Source organism: Paramisgurnus dabryanus, chromosome 19 (genome assembly GCF_030506205.2).
Source record: "Paramisgurnus dabryanus chromosome 19, PD_genome_1.1, whole genome shotgun sequence".
Lineage (NCBI taxonomy): Eukaryota > Metazoa > Chordata > Actinopteri > Cypriniformes > Cobitidae > Paramisgurnus > Paramisgurnus dabryanus.
In genome coordinates this window covers 9,791,603-9,813,400 of record NC_133355.1, presented here as the reverse complement: position 1 = coordinate 9,813,400, position 21,798 = coordinate 9,791,603, and the positions used below count along the sequence as shown (strand labels likewise).

The window sequence follows — 21,798 nt, the reverse complement described above, 5'->3', positions numbered from 1 at the left end:
CAAAAACTGAAGCAAAACAGAAAAAGGTTGATGATGATTTCTGGTTCCCAGAATGCTTTGCATGAGGCTGTTATTGTATAGTTTTATTCTGTAAAGATAAAGACTTGTTAATATTTAAAATTTATTTTACTTTGAACAAACTCGAGCTGCAATAACATTGTAATTTCTACTGATTTTTTTTTACAATATATATATATATTTTTTTTTATCAACAACATTGCTGTGTAAAATCAGTTTTATTACAAATTATTATTAATTCAATTTACATAGAATTTATATAAATAAAAACTATTATTTGTTTGTTTGTTTATTTGTTAATGTTTATATTTGTATTATATTATTATATGTAGTACAAAACTATAGAGCAATTAAAATAAGTATGTATTGTGATTCAAATGTATAATAACTCTAACTATTTGTTAATTGCCTATAATTAATGCATTTAATTTTAAAGCGTCACTTATTGTTTTCATTTAATCAATAGCCTACTCATAAATTATGAATGAATGCATAAATGAATCCATTGACAAAACATTGCAGGGTTGTGTGCAGCCGAGCGCCCTCTGTAAATTTCGCAGTTCTGAGATCAGTGGTCACCGCACCCAGGACAGAGCGGCGCAGTCTTTGGGCAACAACGTCACTTCCGTTTGTTTTGGGAGGCTCGATGAACGAGAACGAGCTTCCGTGCTATTCAACGGGTAATTTACTCAGGAGCAACTCGTGAAGTTATATGACAACAATTACAAGTTTCCCGTGAGGTTTTTAGCGTTTCGATGAATGATAACCGATTTGTAACGATAAATTTGATATTAACTTATTCCTGAGTGAAATCCGAAGTAAGTTGAGGTAAGTGTTCACACCTGGAGTTATATAAGGCTGCTAGTCGTTAAATTCGACAGAATATTAACATACAAACTAACAAAACCGTTTATATTATTCATACGATCATTTTCGTAAATTCATATTATGTTTTTTTGCAAGAAAGCGACAGAGTTTGTGAGGAAACTCCAGCAATAAATACCGCGACAGATGAAGCAACTTTTTTTTATTTAGCAAACGCTTCTTTTAGTTCTTTATTATATCACTTTTTATGATGACTAAGTTAACTGGGCTAACTAGCACGCTGTATTTGCAGGGGTTTTACACGGCTGTGGGACACACACCACAAGTGAAAACAAACAGGACCATATGAAACTTCCGCCAGAAAATGGCTTCGCCTGGTGTAGTTTCTGCGGATGGGCCGACCTCCACCAGTAAGAGACGAGTTTACTTTTATTTTATTTTCACAGATAGATAGATAGATAGATAGATAGATAGATAGATAGATAGATAGATAGTGTGCAATCAGAAAGCTTTTTACTAAATTTGGTATTATAGCCTAGACAAAGGACCACTTTTACTCATAATTCGTTTTAAATGCTATTTTATGTTTTGTTTTCTAGTTGATTTGGGGGTCTAGAGTATCCTAGTTTTGTGTTTAAATATGGAAAGCAATGAGCTGATGTATAGATAACATAGATGTTCACTTTCACTTTTATTGCAACAAGTTGGTTTGAAGGTTATTTTATGTTTGTTTCCCCTGAGAATATGTTGTCACTCTTCAGATGTCTTTATTTTGGAGTTTATGGCAGCGGAGAGGTACATTTGTGCATGTGTGTATGTGCACTCACATGTATTTTTGCGTTTTTGTAGTATGGTTTGTGTAGGCTGTCTGTTTTGAATCAGGTTTGAATATTGTGACTGCAGGACCGATTGTGTAAAACAGACTCAGCTGTTTTTTGTGTATGTGTGGCTGATTTACAGTTTTTGTTAAAGAACAAAAAAGTTTAAACCCAGGTGTCTGTGCATGCTGCTTGTTTACACACAGTATAGCTCTGTTGTGGTTAACAATGCATTAACAACTCTTGTGTGAACCATTTAAACAATTAGCATTTGCACGTTTTGCCTTTTAGTTTTAGTGTTAAGTAGGTTTTTCACTAAAGCTAGGTACAATCAAACAGGTCAGTTAAAAAAAAAACTTTATTTTTTAAATGTAAAAATGCGCTGATAAGAAAAGTTTTCATAAGTAAAATGCAAAACATTAAAGCCATCAAGTAACCGTGTGATATTTTATTTGCTTATGAAGTTTTGATTGTGTAACATGATGGGGAAGTGTAAATTTGTTGCTGTATATGTAAAGGGGTTTTTGGATGTTACAGTTAGGAATTTGTAAAGTCATGGTTTCATTCCTTGTTATAAAAAGCAGAACAAACGTTGAAAATATGTGTCTTGTAAGAAATAAGAAATATTACAATAGAAGAGATCTTCAAACTTTAAGGGGATGTCTAAGGATGGTTGCGTTGCGTGCTTGAAGTTTTTGGCCTGCCTTCCTTCCTAAAAATATTTCATCATGAATTTTCCAGAATATTTTATACAATCTTGCTTACTGATATTTTCCCTACCATTTTCATTACCCTGTGAACTTTATTTGGCCCAGGTTGTTTGCATGTTTTTTTTTAAACATGGGTACGTGGAAAATTTACTCTCTTGTTTATTATGTGTAGGTACTCCTGGAACCCGAAAGATGGCTTCTTTGGAGGTAATTATATCCTTTCTTTTGTGTCAGTTTTAGATCCACTTGCTCTTTTTTTGTAATAATTGCTATGAACTGGCAAAAGTGTTTGTCACCAGACTGTAGGCACATTTTTTAACTGTTTTTGTAATCTGTGTAGGCATATCTCTCTTGATGACAGAAGTGTGAATTGCAGTCAATTTTCCTCTCTAACGTCTCTTTTCTCTTTCAAATTTCTGTTCTGTTTTTTATTTGTTGCACATCAGCCAGTTGTCCTCTTTCACAATCCAAAAAAGGGCTCTGCGATATTGACCAAAATTCAATTCATTTTAAGTTGAATGGCAATATACGATCTCTGTATTTTCTACAAAGTGGATTAAATGTTTACATGCAAGGCAGAACCTCACAATCACTGTTATTAAAACAGCGTATGATAAAAATACAATTTAAAGGGGACATATCATGAAAATCTGTTATAGTTGGTGGTATAGTTGGGTCCTCAGTGCTTGTATCTAGCCTGGTATAACCAGACTCTCGTACATTCATTTCATTTGTACAGAGAGTCTGACCACGCTCCATAGCAAAGCGTACCTTCCGTTAAGGAGGGTCCATTGTTGAAGTTTAAAACTATTGGATATGCCCAGAGTCACTCAGGATCTGCCAAAGCCAATCGCTAACATGTGGTCGTGACGTATATCATGCACCGAAACCGTCCGGAAACAACAAGTCAGAATAATCAGACAAACAAAAGTTAGCAAACCTGGTTCTTGCTCCGGCTTTAACTTCTGTATATTCGGCAGTTTTGCAACAACGGACCGAATAGCTTTTCTCACGTCTTTCTCCGCTGCCATTACTGAACTACAACTCAAACTGACGCACGACCTCAACGTCATCGTTCTTAGCCACCCCCATCTGTTCGCTGATTGGTCCTGCAGATTTTTGCAGGAGAAAACAAACTCTATAGAGAAATCCCAGACGTACTGCGAAGCGAAATGAAAAATAAGCGGAAGCACGTAGGAGGGCGGAGCCAGGCTAGCTTGTATCAACTTTAAAAAAAAACATGGAAAAGAGCAACCCAGTAACTTAGTTTTGGTAAACCATTCTCTGCAAACATGTGAAAAAATAGGTCATAGAAATTTGGCTTCCTTTGTGATGTCAGAAGGGGATAATACCGCCCCTTAATCTGGACTATCCAACCACGACACTGCCATTTAGTGTACAGATCAGCAAATTTGCATTTAAAAGGAAAAGGCCCAAAAACTGCTAATTATTTTACATCTTAAAAAGTTCTTGTGAAATGTTCCTTTTAAAGACAGGGATTTTTTCAGGGTTACGTCAGACCACAGTGTACATTTCTGGCAGAGCTTCTCTTACAAAGAAAAGAGGATCATATCAGACCATACCGATATAGAGATATTACAACCTTGGTGCTCAATTTTTCTCATTTGTGCATTAAAAAGGATACATTTATTTTTTTTAAATAAAATATTTTTGCATACCAACAGTGTTAACAATGACCAAACATCGAATCATGGTTTTGATGTCATAATTGCCTGCCATTCAATTTTTTTACATTTTTATTTGTAAATGTTGTGTATATATATATTTGTATGTAATTTAACATTAAGTATAGTTCCAAAATTTTGTATATGTTTACCAAGCAACCACTTGTCTTTCAGGGTCTGAGCAATATAGCTCCATCCCAGACAAACAAAAAGACCTTGGGGCACAGAGGTATAGACCCCACTGGAGAGACCACTTATAAAAAGGTAAAAGTTTTCGATATCTAAAACTAATCTGGTATGAGGCATGTTTCTGATATGTAAGAGACTTTTATTCTACTTGGCACATAGATGAATTTAGTTATCTGTTTTATAAAGATGATAACGCCTCTTCAGTGTTGTGTACAGGCACGTACAGATATGACCAGCAGGCCTTGAATAATTGCTTCTTGCTTTTAACAGATGTCTAAGCTACAAAAAACCTAAGCTTCAGAATTCACAAGTGAACTGTCCTGCCCTCATTTATATTATACACTAACATGTTTTTCCTTCCCCCCTTCTTTGTTATCCTTCAGACCACATCATCTGCTCTGAAAGGTGCCATTCAGCTGGGCATCACACACAGTGTGGGGAGCTTAAGCCAGAAGCCAGAGAGAGATGTGCTTATGCAAGACTTTGAAGTGGTGGAAAGCATATTTTTTCCCAGGTGTGTGTGCATGTGTCCACCGACTAGTAAACATGTATTGAGTCTGGTCTGATTAAAGATGTATGTGTATATATCTATATATATATATATGTTATCCCCAGTAACACCTGTATTTGATCAATTTACACAGAAACATTTAACACATTTTTATGTTTCTCTCAGTCAAGGCAGTAGTTCAACTCCTGGCCATCACCATGGAGACTTCAAGTTCAAAACGTATGCTCCCATTGCCTTTCGTTACTTCAGAGAGATGTTTGGGATCCGACCTGATGACTACCTGGTAATCTTGTTTCTTCATCACATTATGTTTTAATCATTCATTGTTTAATTCTGATTCAGTTCAAGTTATAATTTTATGTTTGAAAATCTTTGAAATTGAACATTGCATTTTGAAACAACATCAAGACATTTACAAAACTAAAGGCCGTCGCACACTTAAAGATATTTTTCTATGGTGTTTTAAGTGATTTGAATAAGCTCGGAAGTACGTTGGGACTGCTCCATTCGGAAATATTCAACATGTTGAACTGTCTGCCATCTTTGTTTTCTTGTGAAGTGACGTTTGACGACGAGAATCCTTGTAAGATTTAACAATCGAGACTTGCGTTGTTTGTAAAGGGTGCACACTACAGTGTGCATTCAAAATTGATTGACATGACATGGCTTAACAAAAATTAACCTACCGCCAGCCACACGATGTCACAAGCGCTCTTGACGTGCACTAATTTGTGGTCGGGATGACGTCTGTTTTTTTAACGCTGCTAACAATATCTATATAGCCTACTATCTACAAACATTAATAATATTAACATTACTATACATCGTTTAAAAGGTCTACGGGTTTAGCATCAGTTTATGGTCTCTGTTTTGAGATACAGATGCTCTAGCATCATAAATGTAGTATTTTGTGACAGAAGTCCAGATGACAACATGCAAAATATAAACGGGACTTCTTACCTTTGTGTTGATATAACGATCGTGAGTCGAATCCAGTCTGTTTCAGATGTGTGAATAACCCATGAAAACTGTCTAATAGAATACATCCTATGACCATTTTTGCCCACAAATGCGTGTAGTCCATGAAATATAGATATATAGTCTATTGTTTACATCAGATTTTGCATGAAAATCTTGTAATAGAATCTGAGGACTATTTACGTCGTAACACGGTATATGAGATTACGTTTTAGGTTCCGCTAAAAATATAAACCTGCGGTCAAACTTTGTATTTAAAAGTAGGCGGGAGTATAATGCATAATATCCAAACAGAGCTGTTAAAAATCATGACGTCATTTGACTCGCTCGTTCCTCCAATGACTTCATGGAAAATAAAAATAGACAATGTGTAGCCAATTAGATAACAAATCCAAAGATCTTTGTGTGACGTTTTATTTCCTGGTGTGGAAACTGCATTTTATATGCTAACATAAGGATAAATAATAACAGGGTATCCGCAGGGTTTTAAAAAGTATTAAAAAGTGATAAATCAGAATTGTCAAATTTAAGGCCATTAAAAGTGTTAAATTTGGCTTAGAGGTATTATTTTTTTCCAAATTAGGTATTCTTTTTTCAGACTATCAGGTGTCCTATTCTGATTGAAATTCTATCTGCGTTCGCGTTTAAATATGGGCTTTAGCATATCTGGGCACATAATCAAAGATCTTTTGTCTCTGGGATGTGATCAAAGCCTGGAGTGGAGCTAAATCACGTTCCTCTCTCCACTGTAAGCGTTATGTAATCACTACGCACCGGATCCACTCCGGGTTTTCTGACCGTATCACGTTAAGCTGAGGTAAAACTTTATTTCAGCTAGCATGGTCAAACTTATAATGCAGGAAGGCTCCGATGTTTTGAAGATCGATAAAGGTGTAAAAGACCAATGGAGGTTGACTTGGCTCAGCAAAATTTTGAAGATTGGCAAGCCTTTCAGTTCATGGGCTAAGAAACCCAAACAGCCAGGTTACTTGCGTGTCTGCACAGTATGACTAACGTTAGCGGTCCTGTATTTTAGGGTAAATGATTTCTCACATACGTGATCATCCGCGTCACGTTTTTTAATGCTATGCTGATCTAGCCAGTGGCTGATACAACGGGTTTGTTAAACTCGTTGGTAAACTTCATGTGGCGCCACAAGAACCAAGAGGCAGATGACATCCAAATCCTGTCATAGATTGACGTGGAATCATAAGTGGAGACTGCTTTAGAAATGCTCTCGCAACACTTTGATGTCATCCACCTGTCGGTTCTTGCAGTTGCATTTGCGTGTGGTCCGTCACAAAAACATAACATTTGTACATATATTTAAGCACCGCAGTTTAAAAACAAGTGATTTTAAGCCATTCAAACACAAAAAAACAATGCTAAATGCCTCCTCTGTCTGTGTCAGCGCTTCTCATTGAGCTTGTGTTGTGAGAATTTTTGCCACTTTATTGGCCTTAAATAACACATATCCCTCAAAAATCCCGTCTTTGCAAATATCCTCATATAAACACGACCATTTAGGTCTTAGGAGAAAGTAAACAGCAGAAACATTGCGCATAAAATAGCCCATCAGCGCTGCCTCTATTGTAACATAATATTTTGTTGAAAAAGGTACAGTCATTTATTTACACCTGTCACTTTACAACTATGGTTACAGACATCCTGTGCGAATTGTACACAAGTTTGACTCAAGTTACTCGTTCAGGGTTTATATTCATACATAAAGTTACTGTATTAGAGCTGTGACTGTAAGCTGTTGTGTGAACAGAACAGACCCTGGATTATTCGTTTATGTGAATAATATGATATGAAAAAGTTGTATTTGTTCACATTAGTAAATGCATTATATAACATGAACAAACAATAAAAAATATAGAGTATATAACCATTAATTAATTCTTGTTTATGTCATAACAGTAATTGACGGTAGTTCATGGTGCATTTACTAATGTTAACAGTTTCAACTTTGATTAAAAAAATTATTAGTAAATGCTAAAATACATTAACAATTAATAAATAATTAATAAAAGATTCATTAAAGGTGGTGATATTCATGTTTTCTTTTTATATAGCGAGTTATTTAGCTATTTCGCTGTTTATCTGAAATGCCCTGCAAACTACAGCTACCTATATATGCCATAGGAGACTTTAATGTGGAATTCATGGCAAAATATCCCTTTAAAATGCTTTTGGTCATGCCTACATAAAGTGTTAGGTAAAGGAATATGACTTGGCCTGAAAAACATTTCAATCAGAAGAATTTTTTTCACTTTAATCCATGTCTATTCTTTTTTGTATGTTGTATATATCAAAATCTGTGTCAATAATAGAAAGGCCGCTGATTAACACTTGCAATTCAGTGTCGTGATGGTTTTAAAAACTATTCTGAAGGTAGGAAATTTAACTTGAGGATTGCTGTATATACCCTGAATAATAAGAACGAGCGTGTATGAATGTAAACAAAGACTTTGATTTTGAAGCTGACTGCCACTTAGAAAAGGCACTAGTCTTACATAAACCCTTGCAAGAACCTCATTTTTGGACCTATTGACCTCAAACGTGAAACATAACTTCTTTAGACTTGTGGCTTTGGGATCATTGCATTTCTAGGTTTCACACACACATTTATTATTAAGTTTTTTAGTAAAAAAGATGTTGTGCACATTTTTTTTATTCCAATGTACTTCAGCTTCTCTAACTTTTTTCATTTTTAACTTAAAATAATTGTAAAACCTGGAAAATGAAGCTCAAAGTGTCTTATTATATAATGATATCATAGTTATGCGTATAATCTAAATGGTTTAGTAAAAACAACCCTTTTAGTGAAAGTAGGTCTTTTCATGGTTTGGGCTAGAGTGGGGGGGGTGCTTTTCAAGAGGTAAAACCACATTAATTTTAAATTAATCGAGACCCGAGGCTGCAATTATTGTACCCGATCTGTGTCCGAGGCACACGTGAAACTTCTAGACACTGACCTTCTAGGTTTTCGGATCTAAGTGCACCCATGAAGACCTCTACTCCATGCGCTATAGAAACAATTTGTTAAGTAGATTTTTTTTATCATCATGTTTGTGGTCTCTCACATTTTAAAAATCTGATAAGATTGTTGTGGGCCAGCCTTAAGTCGTTTTTTTGTGGCTTTGCATTTAGTACTAGGCACAAATGCAAGACTGCACCAATGTGTAACTGTTCTCTGTGTGTGTGTGTGTGTTTTCTGCAGTATTCGCTATGTAATGAACCCCTCATTGAGTTGTCTAACCCCGGAGCCAGTGGTTCTCTCTTCTACGTTTCCAGCGATGATGAGTTTATTATAAAGACGGTACTTCACAAGGAGGCCGAATTTTTACAGACACTCCTGCCTGGATATTTTATGGTAAAAATGAAATTCCTGTACCAATTTGATGTTAACACTGCAAATATTTTAGGCTTGCACACATACTGATGTAAGTTACTTTGGATCTCCCAAATGCACAAAACATTATAAGTTACACAGATGCATTTGATTCCTAAAAATGTCATGCAGCAACAAATTCTTGACCTTTAAAATAATTACATGATTAAACTTAATAAGAAAAGCAGTTTGTTCAATAATAATTTACATTTTGTCCTCTAGAATCTGAACCAGAACATGCGCACGCTTCTTCCCAAGTTCTACGGGCTGTACTGCGTTCAAGCCGAAGGGAAGAACATCCGAATTGTTGTGATGAACAACCTGCTCCCCTGTGCCGTACCTATGCACCTTAAATATGACCTGAAGGGCTCCACATACAAGCGTCGCGCTTCCCCTAAAGAGAGGGCTAAGAAGGTGCCCACATACAAGGACCTGGACTTCATTCAGGACTTGCCTGATGGCTTGCTGCTTGAGAATGACCACTACAATGCCCTATGCAGAACCATGCAGAGAGACTGTCGGGTGAGACTGCAAGACATTAATTCATGAAAACTGGACCGTTGTTAAACACATTGTCCTTGATTAAAGTCAAATCAATCTACTCTTCATGATTTAAAAAATATATGTGTATGTGTAGGTGCTTCAGAGCTTTAAGATCATGGACTACAGTCTGCTGGTGGGCATCCACAACTTGGATCTGGCAGGTGAAGAGCCATCTACCGCAGTACCTGATAACCAGAAAAAGGCTCCAGGCCAGAAGCCCTTATACTGTACAGCCATCGAGTCTATTCAAGGGGAGGCCAAAGGCAAGACGCCACCACAGCCTTATGAAAGGTTAGTGATTAGTGATCTTTAAACCCTGCAGCACTTTCAAATAGGTGTGGCATATTTGTTAAAGATCAGAGCTGATAACAGGATTAGTTTGGTCCTTACAATGTTTTTTATAATGTACAGTACTGTGCAGAAGTCTATGGCCACCATGCTTCCATTAGATTTGTTGTTTTTGCAATTGTATAGTGATCATTATGTAAATATTTCTCAGTTTCTTTATTAGAATACAACGAGAAAATACAGGAAATGTGTATGTAGTATTAAAACCGTAAAAAGGTATAGGCTGAAGTGTCAATTATTTAGGGTTAACTTCCCTTCCACTCGAGCAATAGAAGGAAACTGCAGGATATCTTAAACCTAAATGAAATTAAAAGATGTGTTTTGTTCCAAGAGAGATCACACTAAATACCACACATTTAGTCCTGAACATTTTTTTATTTTATTTTATTTTGTGTGCATATTTCCTGTATTTTCTGTTTGTATCTTAATAAAAAGAGTTAAGAGTGAAAAATAAATATGGATAGACTTTAAAACTTTGCTAAAACAACAAAGCTGGTGGTGGTGGCCTAAGACCTTTGCACAGTACTGTATATCTTTAAATAATATATATATTTGCATATCTTTTGCAGTATGGGAGGAATTCCAGCTTTTAGTTCGAAAGGAGAAAGATTGCTGGTTTTTATTGGCATCATTGATATCCTGCAGTCTTACAGGTAAAGGACTACATGTTTGCATAAGTCTTTGTTTTCATACTAAGTGCCTACATTGACATTTTCTATATTTTCAGGCTTGTAAAGAAGTTGGAGCACTCTTGGAAAGCCCTGCTGCATGATGGGGTATGTTGCAATAGAAAAAATCGTATCAAATTTTGCACAAAGTGCTATCATGAAATTTGTAATTTTTTTTCTAAACAAATATATCACCTCTTTAGGACACTGTATCCGTGCACCGTCCGAGTTTCTACGCAGATCGGTTTCAAAAGTTTATGTGCACAACTGTCTTCAAAAAACCTACAAGTAAGTTTGCTTTCCAATTGGAATTGGGGAAATGTATGCGTAATGCATTGATAAGAGATTCAAGGCAATCTATATTAAAAGGTTTAAATCCTTAACTGTTATTCACTGCCAGGGTTCCCACGGCTCCTTGAAATCCTTGAAAGTTTGTGAATCTGGGGGGAAAATTTTAGGCCCTGGGATGTTTTTGAAAAATACATAAAAAGATTCAGGTTATTGAAAGTCCTTGAATCTATTTTATGCAAGAAAAAAATCCATATTATTCCCTGTGTAGTGTAGGATAATATCATAAAATTCTAAACTTTTTAAGCACTCGTGCTAAACTGTTCGCTTTAAATGCTTATATCTTCTGTATGCGAATGTTGATTCATACCAAAATGCTTTTTTGCATAGTTGTGTTTGACAAATGAAAACGTCTCTGGTAACGTATGTAACTTTTGTTCCCTGAGAAGGGAACGAGACGCTGCATCCCCTTACCATACTTCCTGCGTCCCTATAGCACAGTCTTTGGCAATATTTCAGATAGCGATATACTTCCTGGCTCCCGTGTCACCCTGTCTTTGTCATTAAGCCTCACAATTGGTTGAATTTGATGTCACATTCAGACGCACTTACCCCTGGAGGCGCCCCAAAGTGTCACCGCAGTGACGCAGCGCGAGTTCCCTCAAAAGGGAACTGTAACAATATATCTTAAAAGGTAACACGATGTAACCTGGCTCTCACTTGAAATGTGTCCCCAAATTTAGTCCTTGAATTTGAGGGTATTGGACCTGTAAAGTCCTTGAATGGTTCTTAAATTTGAAGTTAACTAAGGTGTGGGAACCCTGCACTGCAGAAACGATCATGGTAATTCATATCTGGTGAATTTATTTGCACATTATCAAAAGAACACCGAAAAGTAAATGATTATACATTTTGTTGCCATTTCACTCCCACTCCACACATGCTTGCGGTCTAGTAATCCAAGTTCCTTTTTCAGTTTGACACTGGGGAAAGTTTCATGTGGAAGTCACTTCTCTCTTTTTCTTTCCTAGCAAAAATGTCTCCCGCAAAGAAGAGTCGAGGTGGAATTCTGCCTGGTGGGAAGAAAGCAAACACTGCCGTATCTTCACAATCGCAACAACAGTCTCTTCCTGTAGCGACCGCACAAACAAGCCTTGAACAAACACAGCCAGTAGCCCAAGCACTCCAGTCGCAGCAGAATATGGCACAGCTGTTCGGCTCAAGCAGCGGCGCTGTGTCCCTCAGCTCAGAGACGCAAGAGAGCGACGACGGTAGGAGACATTGAGAGAAAGATAAACAAAGAAGAAGATAAGAGTAGTTTAGGGTGGCTGATATTTTTCACCCTTGCTAAGAATGCTCAGGAAAAGCCTTGAATGTAAAAAAACTTTGCTTTTGTGGTGTACACAGAGAAGTCATTCTTTTTTTTTATTTCCAGGTATGCAGACAGATCGCCCTGACCTTCTCCCACATCAGTTTACTGAAGATGATATCACCAACAGTTCAGTCGATACAACCCTCTCGGCGACATCTACTGTGGGCTCCAAGTTTTCCGCAAACACTCCAGTTCCCAGGTATGTGTTAGACATGCTTGGATAGATGTGCTTAATATACTTGCATGTTAACTGATGATGGCGCAGATAAAGATGACGTTATTTGCAATATACAGAAGTGAAAAAAACAATAGATTCTGTTAGGGGTGACCCCGAATAGTCGAAGATTCGATGCATCGATAGGAGAAGCCTGATTCGACTACCAATCTCACAGTCGAATCGTCGCAGATGTGTTATGAAATGAGGATCATTCAATTTTGGCCGTATATGGGTGCACACATTATCTGATTTCACATATAACAGCTTTCTCACAATATATTAATATACTGCATATTATGATAATGCTGCAAATAATATGTGAAGGAGCAGCTTTCAATAAATATTTTTAAAATGCGTTAATAAATCCAACTTCCCCTGTGACCGGGCTTCACGTCCATAAGAGGTCTCTATGTTAATAAAGCCTTGCCTCTTTGTTTCTACATTTAAAAGACATAGCTGGCAAATGATATTATGCCTTTCGTTCTTTTAATAATTTCTATATTTTATTTTATTTATAAATCACTTTGGGTTATCTGATTTAACTATTTGGCTTGTGTTTTGTTTCCGTGCACTTGAGGCATTTTGCATATTTGTTCTGCACTTTGTTACTTCTGACCTTATTTTATTAAAAAAATTGTATTTATTATAAACGTAAATTCTGATCTAATTTAAGTATGTAAATTTTGGATAGCTTTTCGTTGTATGGATGTTGCGCTGTTGCCTGCTGGATATGCTTGCGCATGCAATTTAGCCGAACGGGCTAGGTGCTCTGCGTCTCATATTTAGGAGTTCATCAAACTAAACATTAAAAAACGGATGTTTTTCGACGAGTATAAGTTTTTAAAATGTATTAAAAACAGTTATCTTGTCAAAAGTTAAACTACAAAACAGGTAAGCCGTTATTTTATTTCGGTGATAAAACGGAAACTAGTGTCTGCCTCTGCACTGAACATATTTCTACCTGACGCGAATGTCTTTCTTGTGATTTAATATTATGGTCGGGCGGAGTTCACTTTCAAATTCAAAGGATAGTAAAGAGATTCCTAAAATAAATAATATCATCCGGTCTTTCTGTATCTAACGTTAATACAGAGATGATCAAAGTCAAAGCAAGCAAGCAGGTATTTCTGTGCTAAATAATAACGCAAAGTGTCTATAAAATCATTAATTTCAGTGTTTTTCTTTTTATAAATTAACGTTTAATGAATTGTATATAAAGATTAGTTTTTATCATTTACAGTCACAATCACAAATTATTTGTCATTTCTCATTTGTCGGGTTTTTTTGGTCATGACTGCTTTGACGCTCTATCTCCAAATTAAATAAAAACACTGAATTGTAGCCGGAGTTTCCAAGGCAGGATACCTTTGTTATTTTTTTAGGTTTAGTTATCAAAATGTATTTTTGTGTGATGTTCTGTAGATCGTGGCTTTAAAATGTTATGAGGAATAATTAAACAAATGTTGCCTTACATTTTACCTTAAAAAAAATATATATAAATGCATCGTCAGTTTTGTCTTCGTTTATTACTTGAAAGACAGTTTTGGTCACTTTATCAGAAAGTTGTTTATGTGTGCTGCTTGTGAAAGAAAATAAAAGTTACCAATATGTACCTGGTCTGGCCCCCTCCCAACCCATGCACACAAACATAGATGATTCGACTATCGGTCGACTATGGAAAGATTCGACAATTCTGATTCGAATATGTAAATCCTTAGTCGAGGACACCCCTAGATTCTGTTACAGATCACTTGTTACAGAGACAAACAACTCAATGCCTGTTCAGTTTGGATCCAAAATCTAGAATTAACAGTAAATGTGATAAACTGCCCCAGTATACAGATTGCAACCTTATATCCTGTGATGGTGTCACACTGACGGCACAGTCTTACATCACACACAAAAACACTGATTCAAGTTCCTGTTTTTCTTTCAGTTGTAGCAGTACAGCTGCTTACACATCTGGGGAAAGTTTAAATGTGGAAACCATTTCACTCAACGAGATTGTTCCTCATACCAACACATCAGAAGTAAGAAACAAGTTCCTCTCGCTATACATAAGCAAGAACATGCATACAATTTTTTTTTTAAACAATCCTTTGTGCACATCCTCTGTAACAGTGGTTCTCAGCTGATGTGATATAATTTTATTAAAGGTCCCGTTCTTTCTGTGTTTTTGAAGCTTTGATTGTGTTTACAGTGCGCAATATAACATGTGTTCATGTTTCTGATGTATTTTTCACACCGTTTACTTATCTCTCTAGCGCTGTTTTCACTGTCCTAAAAATGGGCTGATGTCTTCCTTGTTCTATGAAGTCCCTCCTTCAGAAATGCGTATCGAGTTCTGATTGTGAAGTTTGTTTAGTGTGTTGTGATTTGACAGCAGCTTAGTTAAGCAGAGCCATTTGAGCCAAAGCTGGCGAGTGACATTCTAATTGCTCTAATTTGCATAAATTGTAAAAATGTATGGATTTGGATGTGGTTGATCTTTGAGCCACTGAGAAAAATGAGAGCTGTCCAAGTAAACATCTCCCTTAAAACAAAATATTTAAAAAGTAAATGTTTTTCTTTTGCAGTGAAAGACTGTGGTTGACAAGGACAAAATAAAGCTCTCCAGGACAAAGAGTACTCCCTTTCAAGGACTTCTAAAGAAGAAGGATAACCCTAAGATTGAATTGCTTTCAACATTAGGAAAAGTGAAAACCAGAGAATGTGGAGAACAAATTATAACACCGCACACGATCATTCTACTATAAAGATAATTCCCTCTTTAAACCTTTTTTTTCGGATGTCAGCCATACAGCGTCCAGTATTGCTGCTAAGAAATGGAACCAAAGGACAAATACAGCCATCAGTGCCATATTTGTCAGAACTTAATAATGTTTACAGCAATCATAAAGCGATGAGTACCAAGTGGCTTTTGGAGAACAAACTGGTCTTTCAAAGTACCTCAGCGAGAGTTGAACATTTTGTAGTGGACTTAATGGACGCAATGCTGTTTTTCCTGTTATGTTGCTAAGGAGACGAATGTTTTGGAGTCACATATTTAATTTGCTAATAGGAGAAAGTAAAACATTTGCCTATTTTACAGATGCTTTGAGTATATGATTGTCTCCGAAAATGAGTCAATCCACATTAGTTTGCCTGAACAATCATGTTACAAGATTTAGTTTTTTTTTTACTCTAAATCTATGAAAATAATTAATTTTAGAAATAGATTTAAATAGTTTACTGTAATATTGTGTGATCTAAATGTGCCTTAATTGCACAAGTAATTTACATTGTTGTGAACAGGACACTTTTTACTGTGCGATATGCAGACTTGCATGGCCTGCAATGTACACAATCACAGTATACATCATTGTTCAAATGTCAGTCTGCATTGTGACTGCTTTATAGACTACTTGCTTGAACGCCCCCCTTAAATACTCCAGTTCTTCCAGTTTTATTTGCTTATGAATTTAATATGACGTGCAAAAAGAAAGTGATCGATAAAAACGTGCTGAAAAATGTCATGTTTGTATAAATAGTGTAAATGTTGTAACTCGTATAAAAGGCCAAATTCAGTATTTTGGGTTGCAGGACTGATAATATTTGGAAATCTTAAATGTAAAATATGTTAAGACTATGAAATGTAACACTTGGCAGACTAACTACTGTAAAATCTGTAACGCATGGTGGTATGTATACCGTGTATCTCTTTTTTTTTTTACATCAAGACATTTTATGGACTGTAATATAGAAACCTTTTGAACACGGTTTTGTGGAATTTAAATCAAACTAAAGATGGAACCAAAGTGCTAGTTTTATATTTGAAAATGTGCATATTGTTATCAGTTAACCTATTCTAGAGACATTGCTAAAGATGCAAATATTTTAAATATGGATAATTATGGGTACTCTGCTGGATATTTGTTTCATGCGTTGACCTTTATTTTTAAAAGTGAAAAACATTCCTGTACAAAATCCTATTTATTTGTATGTTTGCATGTAATTTATTTCTTTATCTCAGGTTCCACAATGCCGGTGTGTTTTTATGCAACAATGGATGTAAATGCTGACACCTGGTGGTTGTGTGAATCTGATGTTCATCAAAGGTTGGAAATGTATACACTCAAGATCTGGGATTCTTGTGCAATTGCTATTTAATCTTGAAAGTGCTGCATTCACCTTTATTGTCTTATCAAACTGAGAACTTTCAGTGGTAGCTTTAAATGAAACTGTTCGACACTCTTACAACAAAATGTCTATTTTTTTGTTTTTGCTCTCAACCAAATGATGTCATTGGCTCGCGCATTCTTGATGTTCTCAGCAACATTTCATGTTATATGCAAATAACTTGAAATAAACGGAACCGAAAATTTTAAAATGTGTCTTGTGTTTAAAATGTATTCGGGCATAAGGCTGCAGCCTCCGGAGGTAGCATATGCAGACTGCATACGTCATCAAGCCTGGTGTATTTAAGTTAACTTTATTTAAGTTAACTGAGCAGTACATTCGTAAGTCATAAACATATTACAACCATTTACGATTAACTTAGAATAATAGTCAACTTTAAAATGGTTAATTTTCTGAAATAAGACCGTCTTAATGACGTATGCAGCTTAACACTGTGCCCAGAGAAAGTTAATTTGTGGAAAATTACTCGAACGTAATATGAGCCTCAATAAGAAAGCTATAAGGACAGTTAGGATTTGTTCTACATTTGACCTCTTCATCTGATACTGTTTAGGTGATAGCCCCTTTGTTTTTTGTCCTTTTATTGTTTTTTATTTCGATCGTTTTTTGTATATGGTCTCTTGTGTTTATTGTATATATGGCTACTGTATGTCAATTGTTTTGTGTGCATGTTCTGTACGTTCTTGCGATAAAAAGAAAACACACGATCTCCTACCATATGGGGGCGCAAAAGAGACGATATTGCAACGTCAAAACCGGGAATGTAACAGCGAAGAAATATTTAGCCAATCAGATTTGCCGTTACAAGCGCCATCAGCCTCCTGCATCCTTCAGCCAATCAGCGACGCCGTAGCATTTGTGAAAAGGATTAGAGGATTTCCAAGATGGTGCTCGAAAGTACTATGGTCTGGTAAGAAATAAACAAACAAACGTACTACTTTAGATACATTCACGCGTTTTCCGCAAAGTACACATGTTCTATTATTGCAAGACAACAGTTTTATCATTATGTCGAAGGATTTAGCTGATAGTTGAGGAAAAGAAAGATAATTGTATGACCGGTCTCTGGTTAGGATGACATTTTCCTGAGTCATTATTCAGCAGTCAGATAGAACTTACAGACAAATAGATCACTAACATAGAAATAAATGAACACTTTGTATGTTTTAAATGTTACCGTTGAATCTATGTCTCAAAATCTTCAGTTACTAAGCTGCCTACCTCGACTGCATTTTAGCTAATATATACGTCATTGACTTTAAAGTTCATGCATATATCGTACATATGTATAGATAGGACAAGGACGTTTGTTTTCCAGTCCATTACAAACGTCATCGGGCTTATAATACATCAATATCAATCGGATGATGATTGTGCTGACTTGTCTTGATAGTGTGGACAACAGTGAATACATGAGGAATGGAGACTTTCTGCCGACTAGATTACAGGCACAGCAGGATGCTGTCAACATTGTCTGTCATTCAAAGACCCGTAGCAACCCAGAAAACAACGTGGGTCTGATCACAATGGCCAAGTAAGTGTATATTATATTTCTTTATGCTGGGTAACATTACTGTATGTGTGTGTGATCCATATATGTTTGCTTTGGGCAGTAATTGTGAGGTCCTCACCACTTTAACACCAGACAGTGGCCGCATACTCTCAAAGCTTCATGCCGTTCAGCCACTGGGCAAAATCTCATTCTGCACTGGCATACGGGTGGCACACGTATGTAAATACATCAGAGGCTTAACATGTTAAATTTGTATCTCAGTCAGCTAATGTTTGCTTTTTGTGTGTTTGTATCCAGTTGGCACTCAAGCATAGACAAGGCAAGAATCACAAGATGAGGATTGTTGCTTTTGTGGGCAGCCCAGTGGAGGACAATGATAAAGATGTAGGGTTTCTTCATGAAGAAATATTGATTTACGGTTGCAGATTTAAGTGTTGGTTACTAATGTTTCCCCCTAAATCTCTTTCACAGCTGGTGAAGTTGGCAAAGCGATTGAAAAAAGAAAAGGTCAGCGTAGACGTGGTCAATTTTGGAGAAGAGGTGACTTGGCATTTATTATTTTTATTTATACCACGGGTCTGTTGAATGCTTTATTCTGATTGGCTGAGAAATGTTCCGTGGGTATGCATTAATTTCTGATAACTGCACACCCAACTTGTCAAATGTCTTAAAAATAGGTACCAGAGCAATGTTTGTTGCTGTAACCGTGGTATAAGAGGAATAATTAACTCCGGTCCTTTGAATTATTTGAAAATAATTGTGCTTCGCGTTGTGCCGCATTGCACCTTGGGTGTGCATTATTTTCTTATTATTCAATGGCCCGCCATCAATTATTCCTTACCTAAAATTCAGCTTTGGTAAAATTTTTCACTGTGTTTTCCTTAATCATTGCAAATAGGTTGCGAATACAGAGAAACTGACTGCATTTGTGAACGCCCTGAATGGAAAGGAGGGCACAGGTTCTCACCTGGTCACGGTTCCCCCTGGGCCCAGCCTTGCTGATGCTCTGCTCTCATCCCCCATCCTGGCTGGTGAGGGTGGTACTATGCTGGGCTTGGGTCCGAGCGACTTTGAGTTTGGAGTAGACCCCAGTGCTGACCCAGAGTTGGCTTTGGTGAGTTAAATGACACATTTATGGCCTGGTTTCACAGATGAGGCTTAACTAAAGCCAGGACAAGGCCAATTTCAACCAAAATGAAAAAAAAATGTCACTAATGACTCACCCTCATGTTGTTCCAAACTCGTAAGACCTCTGTTTATCTTGGGAACACAGTTTAAGATGTTTTATTATATTTAGTCCGAGAGCTTGTTGACCCTTCATTGAAAATCTACGTACGGTATACTGTCCATGTCCAGAAAGGTAATAAAAAAATCATCAAAGTAGTCCATGTGACATCAGTGGGTCAGTTAGATTGTGTCGACACATCGAAAATGCATGTTGGTCCAAAAATAACAAAAATTAGGACTTTATTCCGCATTGTCTTTTCTTCCGCGTCTGTTGTGAAGCACATGCGCGAGACTAAAGTCACGTAACTGCAGTGACGCAGATGACGTTTTATCCTCAGACATGTTTGCAAAGTTTTTATTTTTCAAATTACAGCGTGCGTCTCCCTCAGACTGTAAACGAAGCCTAGGCGTACACAAACACACAAAAAAACAGCTGGGCGCACCAGATAACACGTCAGTCATGTCGTACATCATCCGCATCACTGCAGTCACGTGACTTGAGTCTCGTGCATGCGCTTCACAACAGACGCAGAAGAGAAGACAATGCTGAATAAAGTCATAATTTTTGTTATTTTTGGACCAAAATGTATTTTCGATGCTTTAACACAATCTAACTGACCCACTGATGTCACATGGACTACTTTGATGATGTTTTTATTACCTTTCTGGACATGGACAGTATACCATATATAGATTTTCAATGAAGGGTCAACAAGCTTTCGGACTAAATATAAAACATCTTAAACTGTGTTCCGAAGGTGAACGGAGGTCTTACGAGTTTGGAACGACATGAGGGTGAGTCATTAATGACAATATTTTCATTTTTGGGTGAACTATCCCTTTAAGCATATTTAATAAACATGCCTGAAGGGCTCGTTATAGTTGTGCGTAGGTCCTACGGCTGGTTCCACGTCGGTTTTCATTTATACTTTTGCGTCGTCGTGCAAACACTTGAGACGAATGGCGCTGGGATATTTTAAGGTCATTGCAAGTTATTTTCAGTTGTGAAAGCTGGGGTAAATTATGTAAATGTATACAAGCAGAGGCCAATAACTAACAAAATGTAGATTTTTTTTTTAAATGGCATAATAGGACACCTTTATTTGTTATCTTTTACAGGCTCTTCGTGTATCCATGGAGGAGCAAAGGCAGAGACAGGAAGAGGAATCTCGCCGGGCGGCTGCCCAATCAGCAGCTGATTCTGGCGTTTCTGCCTCTGCGGCTGATGGTCAGTATTTGTTGCACATGAATTATTAATTAAAATAAGTGAGGATGGTCATAAAACACCCTTTCAGGGTTTCACAGTACAGAAACTTTATTGATTCCTATTGCAGACGTAATCACGATTTGTGTATTTTTACCCCATGCAGAATCAGAGGAGGCTCTTTTGAAGATGTCTGTCTCTCAGCCTGATGCCAGTGTTGCTGCCCTCCCAGACTTCAGCAGCATGACAGAGGAGGAGCAGATAGCCTATGCCATGCAGATGTCGCTGGCGGGTGGAGGTTTGTTTTCTCAAAAATCTTAAAGGGCCAACTACCAAAACACACTTGTAGCTAATCAGCAGTAAGGGGCGTGTCTACTAACCACCGTCGTTGCCTGGGTTGCGTATGTGTGGGGCGGGTCTATCAAAAGAAGGGCGTGTTTGTTTAGGTGATTTCAAATGTCAACATTGGCTTTCAGAGATCATGCACCCCGCCTTTAAATCATATTTTCTACCATAGATAAACTATTAACTGTCTATCTTATGTCAGAATTTGCAGAATCAATGGACACGGGAGCTTCAGTTGATACTGCTGAATCCAAGGTGAAGTCCAGTATACACTACTATACTAAAGGTATTGTCCTTTTATTAGACACCGGTTTTATTGACTGTATATTTCTAAACTGAACCTACAGGAGGAGGATGATTATGACGTAATGCAAGACCCTGAGTTCCTTCAGAGCGTTCTGGAGAACCTGCCTGGGGTTGACCCCAACAATGAGGCCATCCGAAACGCCATGGGTTCACTGGCCTCTCAGAGTGGAAACAAACAAGAGGGGAAAAAGGACGAAGAGAAGAAAAAATAGATGCATGATACTTGCAAAGTAAAACTCAAGTGATCAGCAGAAGTCCTTATAAAAACTTGTTCTGGAATGACATTCAAATTCTTGCAAGGTTGTGTGGTACCTCAAAAATTCACACATGGCTTGCTAATGGTTTTCTCCCATTTTGCTTTGTGCACAATTATTAAATAGTTGATAAATGTGCAAATGTTATCTATATGGTTTTTGCCTTTTCTAATGCCATTAAAACATGGTTAAATCTGCTTTAT

General features: G+C 36.9%; 2 protein-coding genes across 3 annotated transcripts; both read left to right on the top strand.

Annotated features, from left to right (window-relative positions):
* The first annotated feature begins 658 nt into the window (after positions 1–658).
* Positions 659–16,936, top strand: pip5k1aa (phosphatidylinositol-4-phosphate 5-kinase, type I, alpha, a). Of its 2 annotated transcripts, XM_073812682.1 has the most exons (17): positions 659–846; positions 1,136–1,253; positions 1,605–1,638; positions 2,544–2,578; positions 4,231–4,320; positions 4,629–4,759; positions 4,922–5,039; positions 8,961–9,113; positions 9,354–9,653; positions 9,769–9,965; positions 10,592–10,675; positions 10,750–10,798; positions 10,894–10,978; positions 12,010–12,249; positions 12,414–12,549; positions 14,504–14,597; positions 15,144–16,936. In XM_073812682.1, the coding sequence occupies exons 2-17, from the start codon at positions 1,236–1,238 to the stop codon at positions 15,144–15,146; spliced, it is 1,767 nt and encodes a 588-aa protein (XP_073668783.1). In that variant the 5' UTR covers positions 659–846; positions 1,136–1,235; the 3' UTR covers positions 15,147–16,936. The 2 variants fall into 2 exon arrangements, with proteins under 2 accessions (XP_073668783.1, XP_065144248.1); XM_065288176.1 differs by lacking the exon at positions 1,605–1,638.
* A 610-nt stretch (positions 16,937–17,546) lies between these two features.
* On the top strand, positions 17,547–21,792 carry psmd4a (proteasome 26S subunit ubiquitin receptor, non-ATPase 4a). The gene is made up of 10 exons (XM_065288153.1): positions 17,547–17,656; positions 18,140–18,280; positions 18,360–18,474; positions 18,557–18,643; positions 18,731–18,799; positions 19,158–19,373; positions 20,606–20,714; positions 20,857–20,988; positions 21,238–21,290; positions 21,383–21,792. The coding sequence occupies exons 1-10, from the start codon at positions 17,631–17,633 to the stop codon at positions 21,551–21,553; spliced, it is 1,119 nt and encodes a 372-aa protein (XP_065144225.1). The 5' UTR covers positions 17,547–17,630; the 3' UTR covers positions 21,554–21,792.
* The last annotated feature ends 6 nt before the right edge of the window (positions 21,793–21,798 follow it).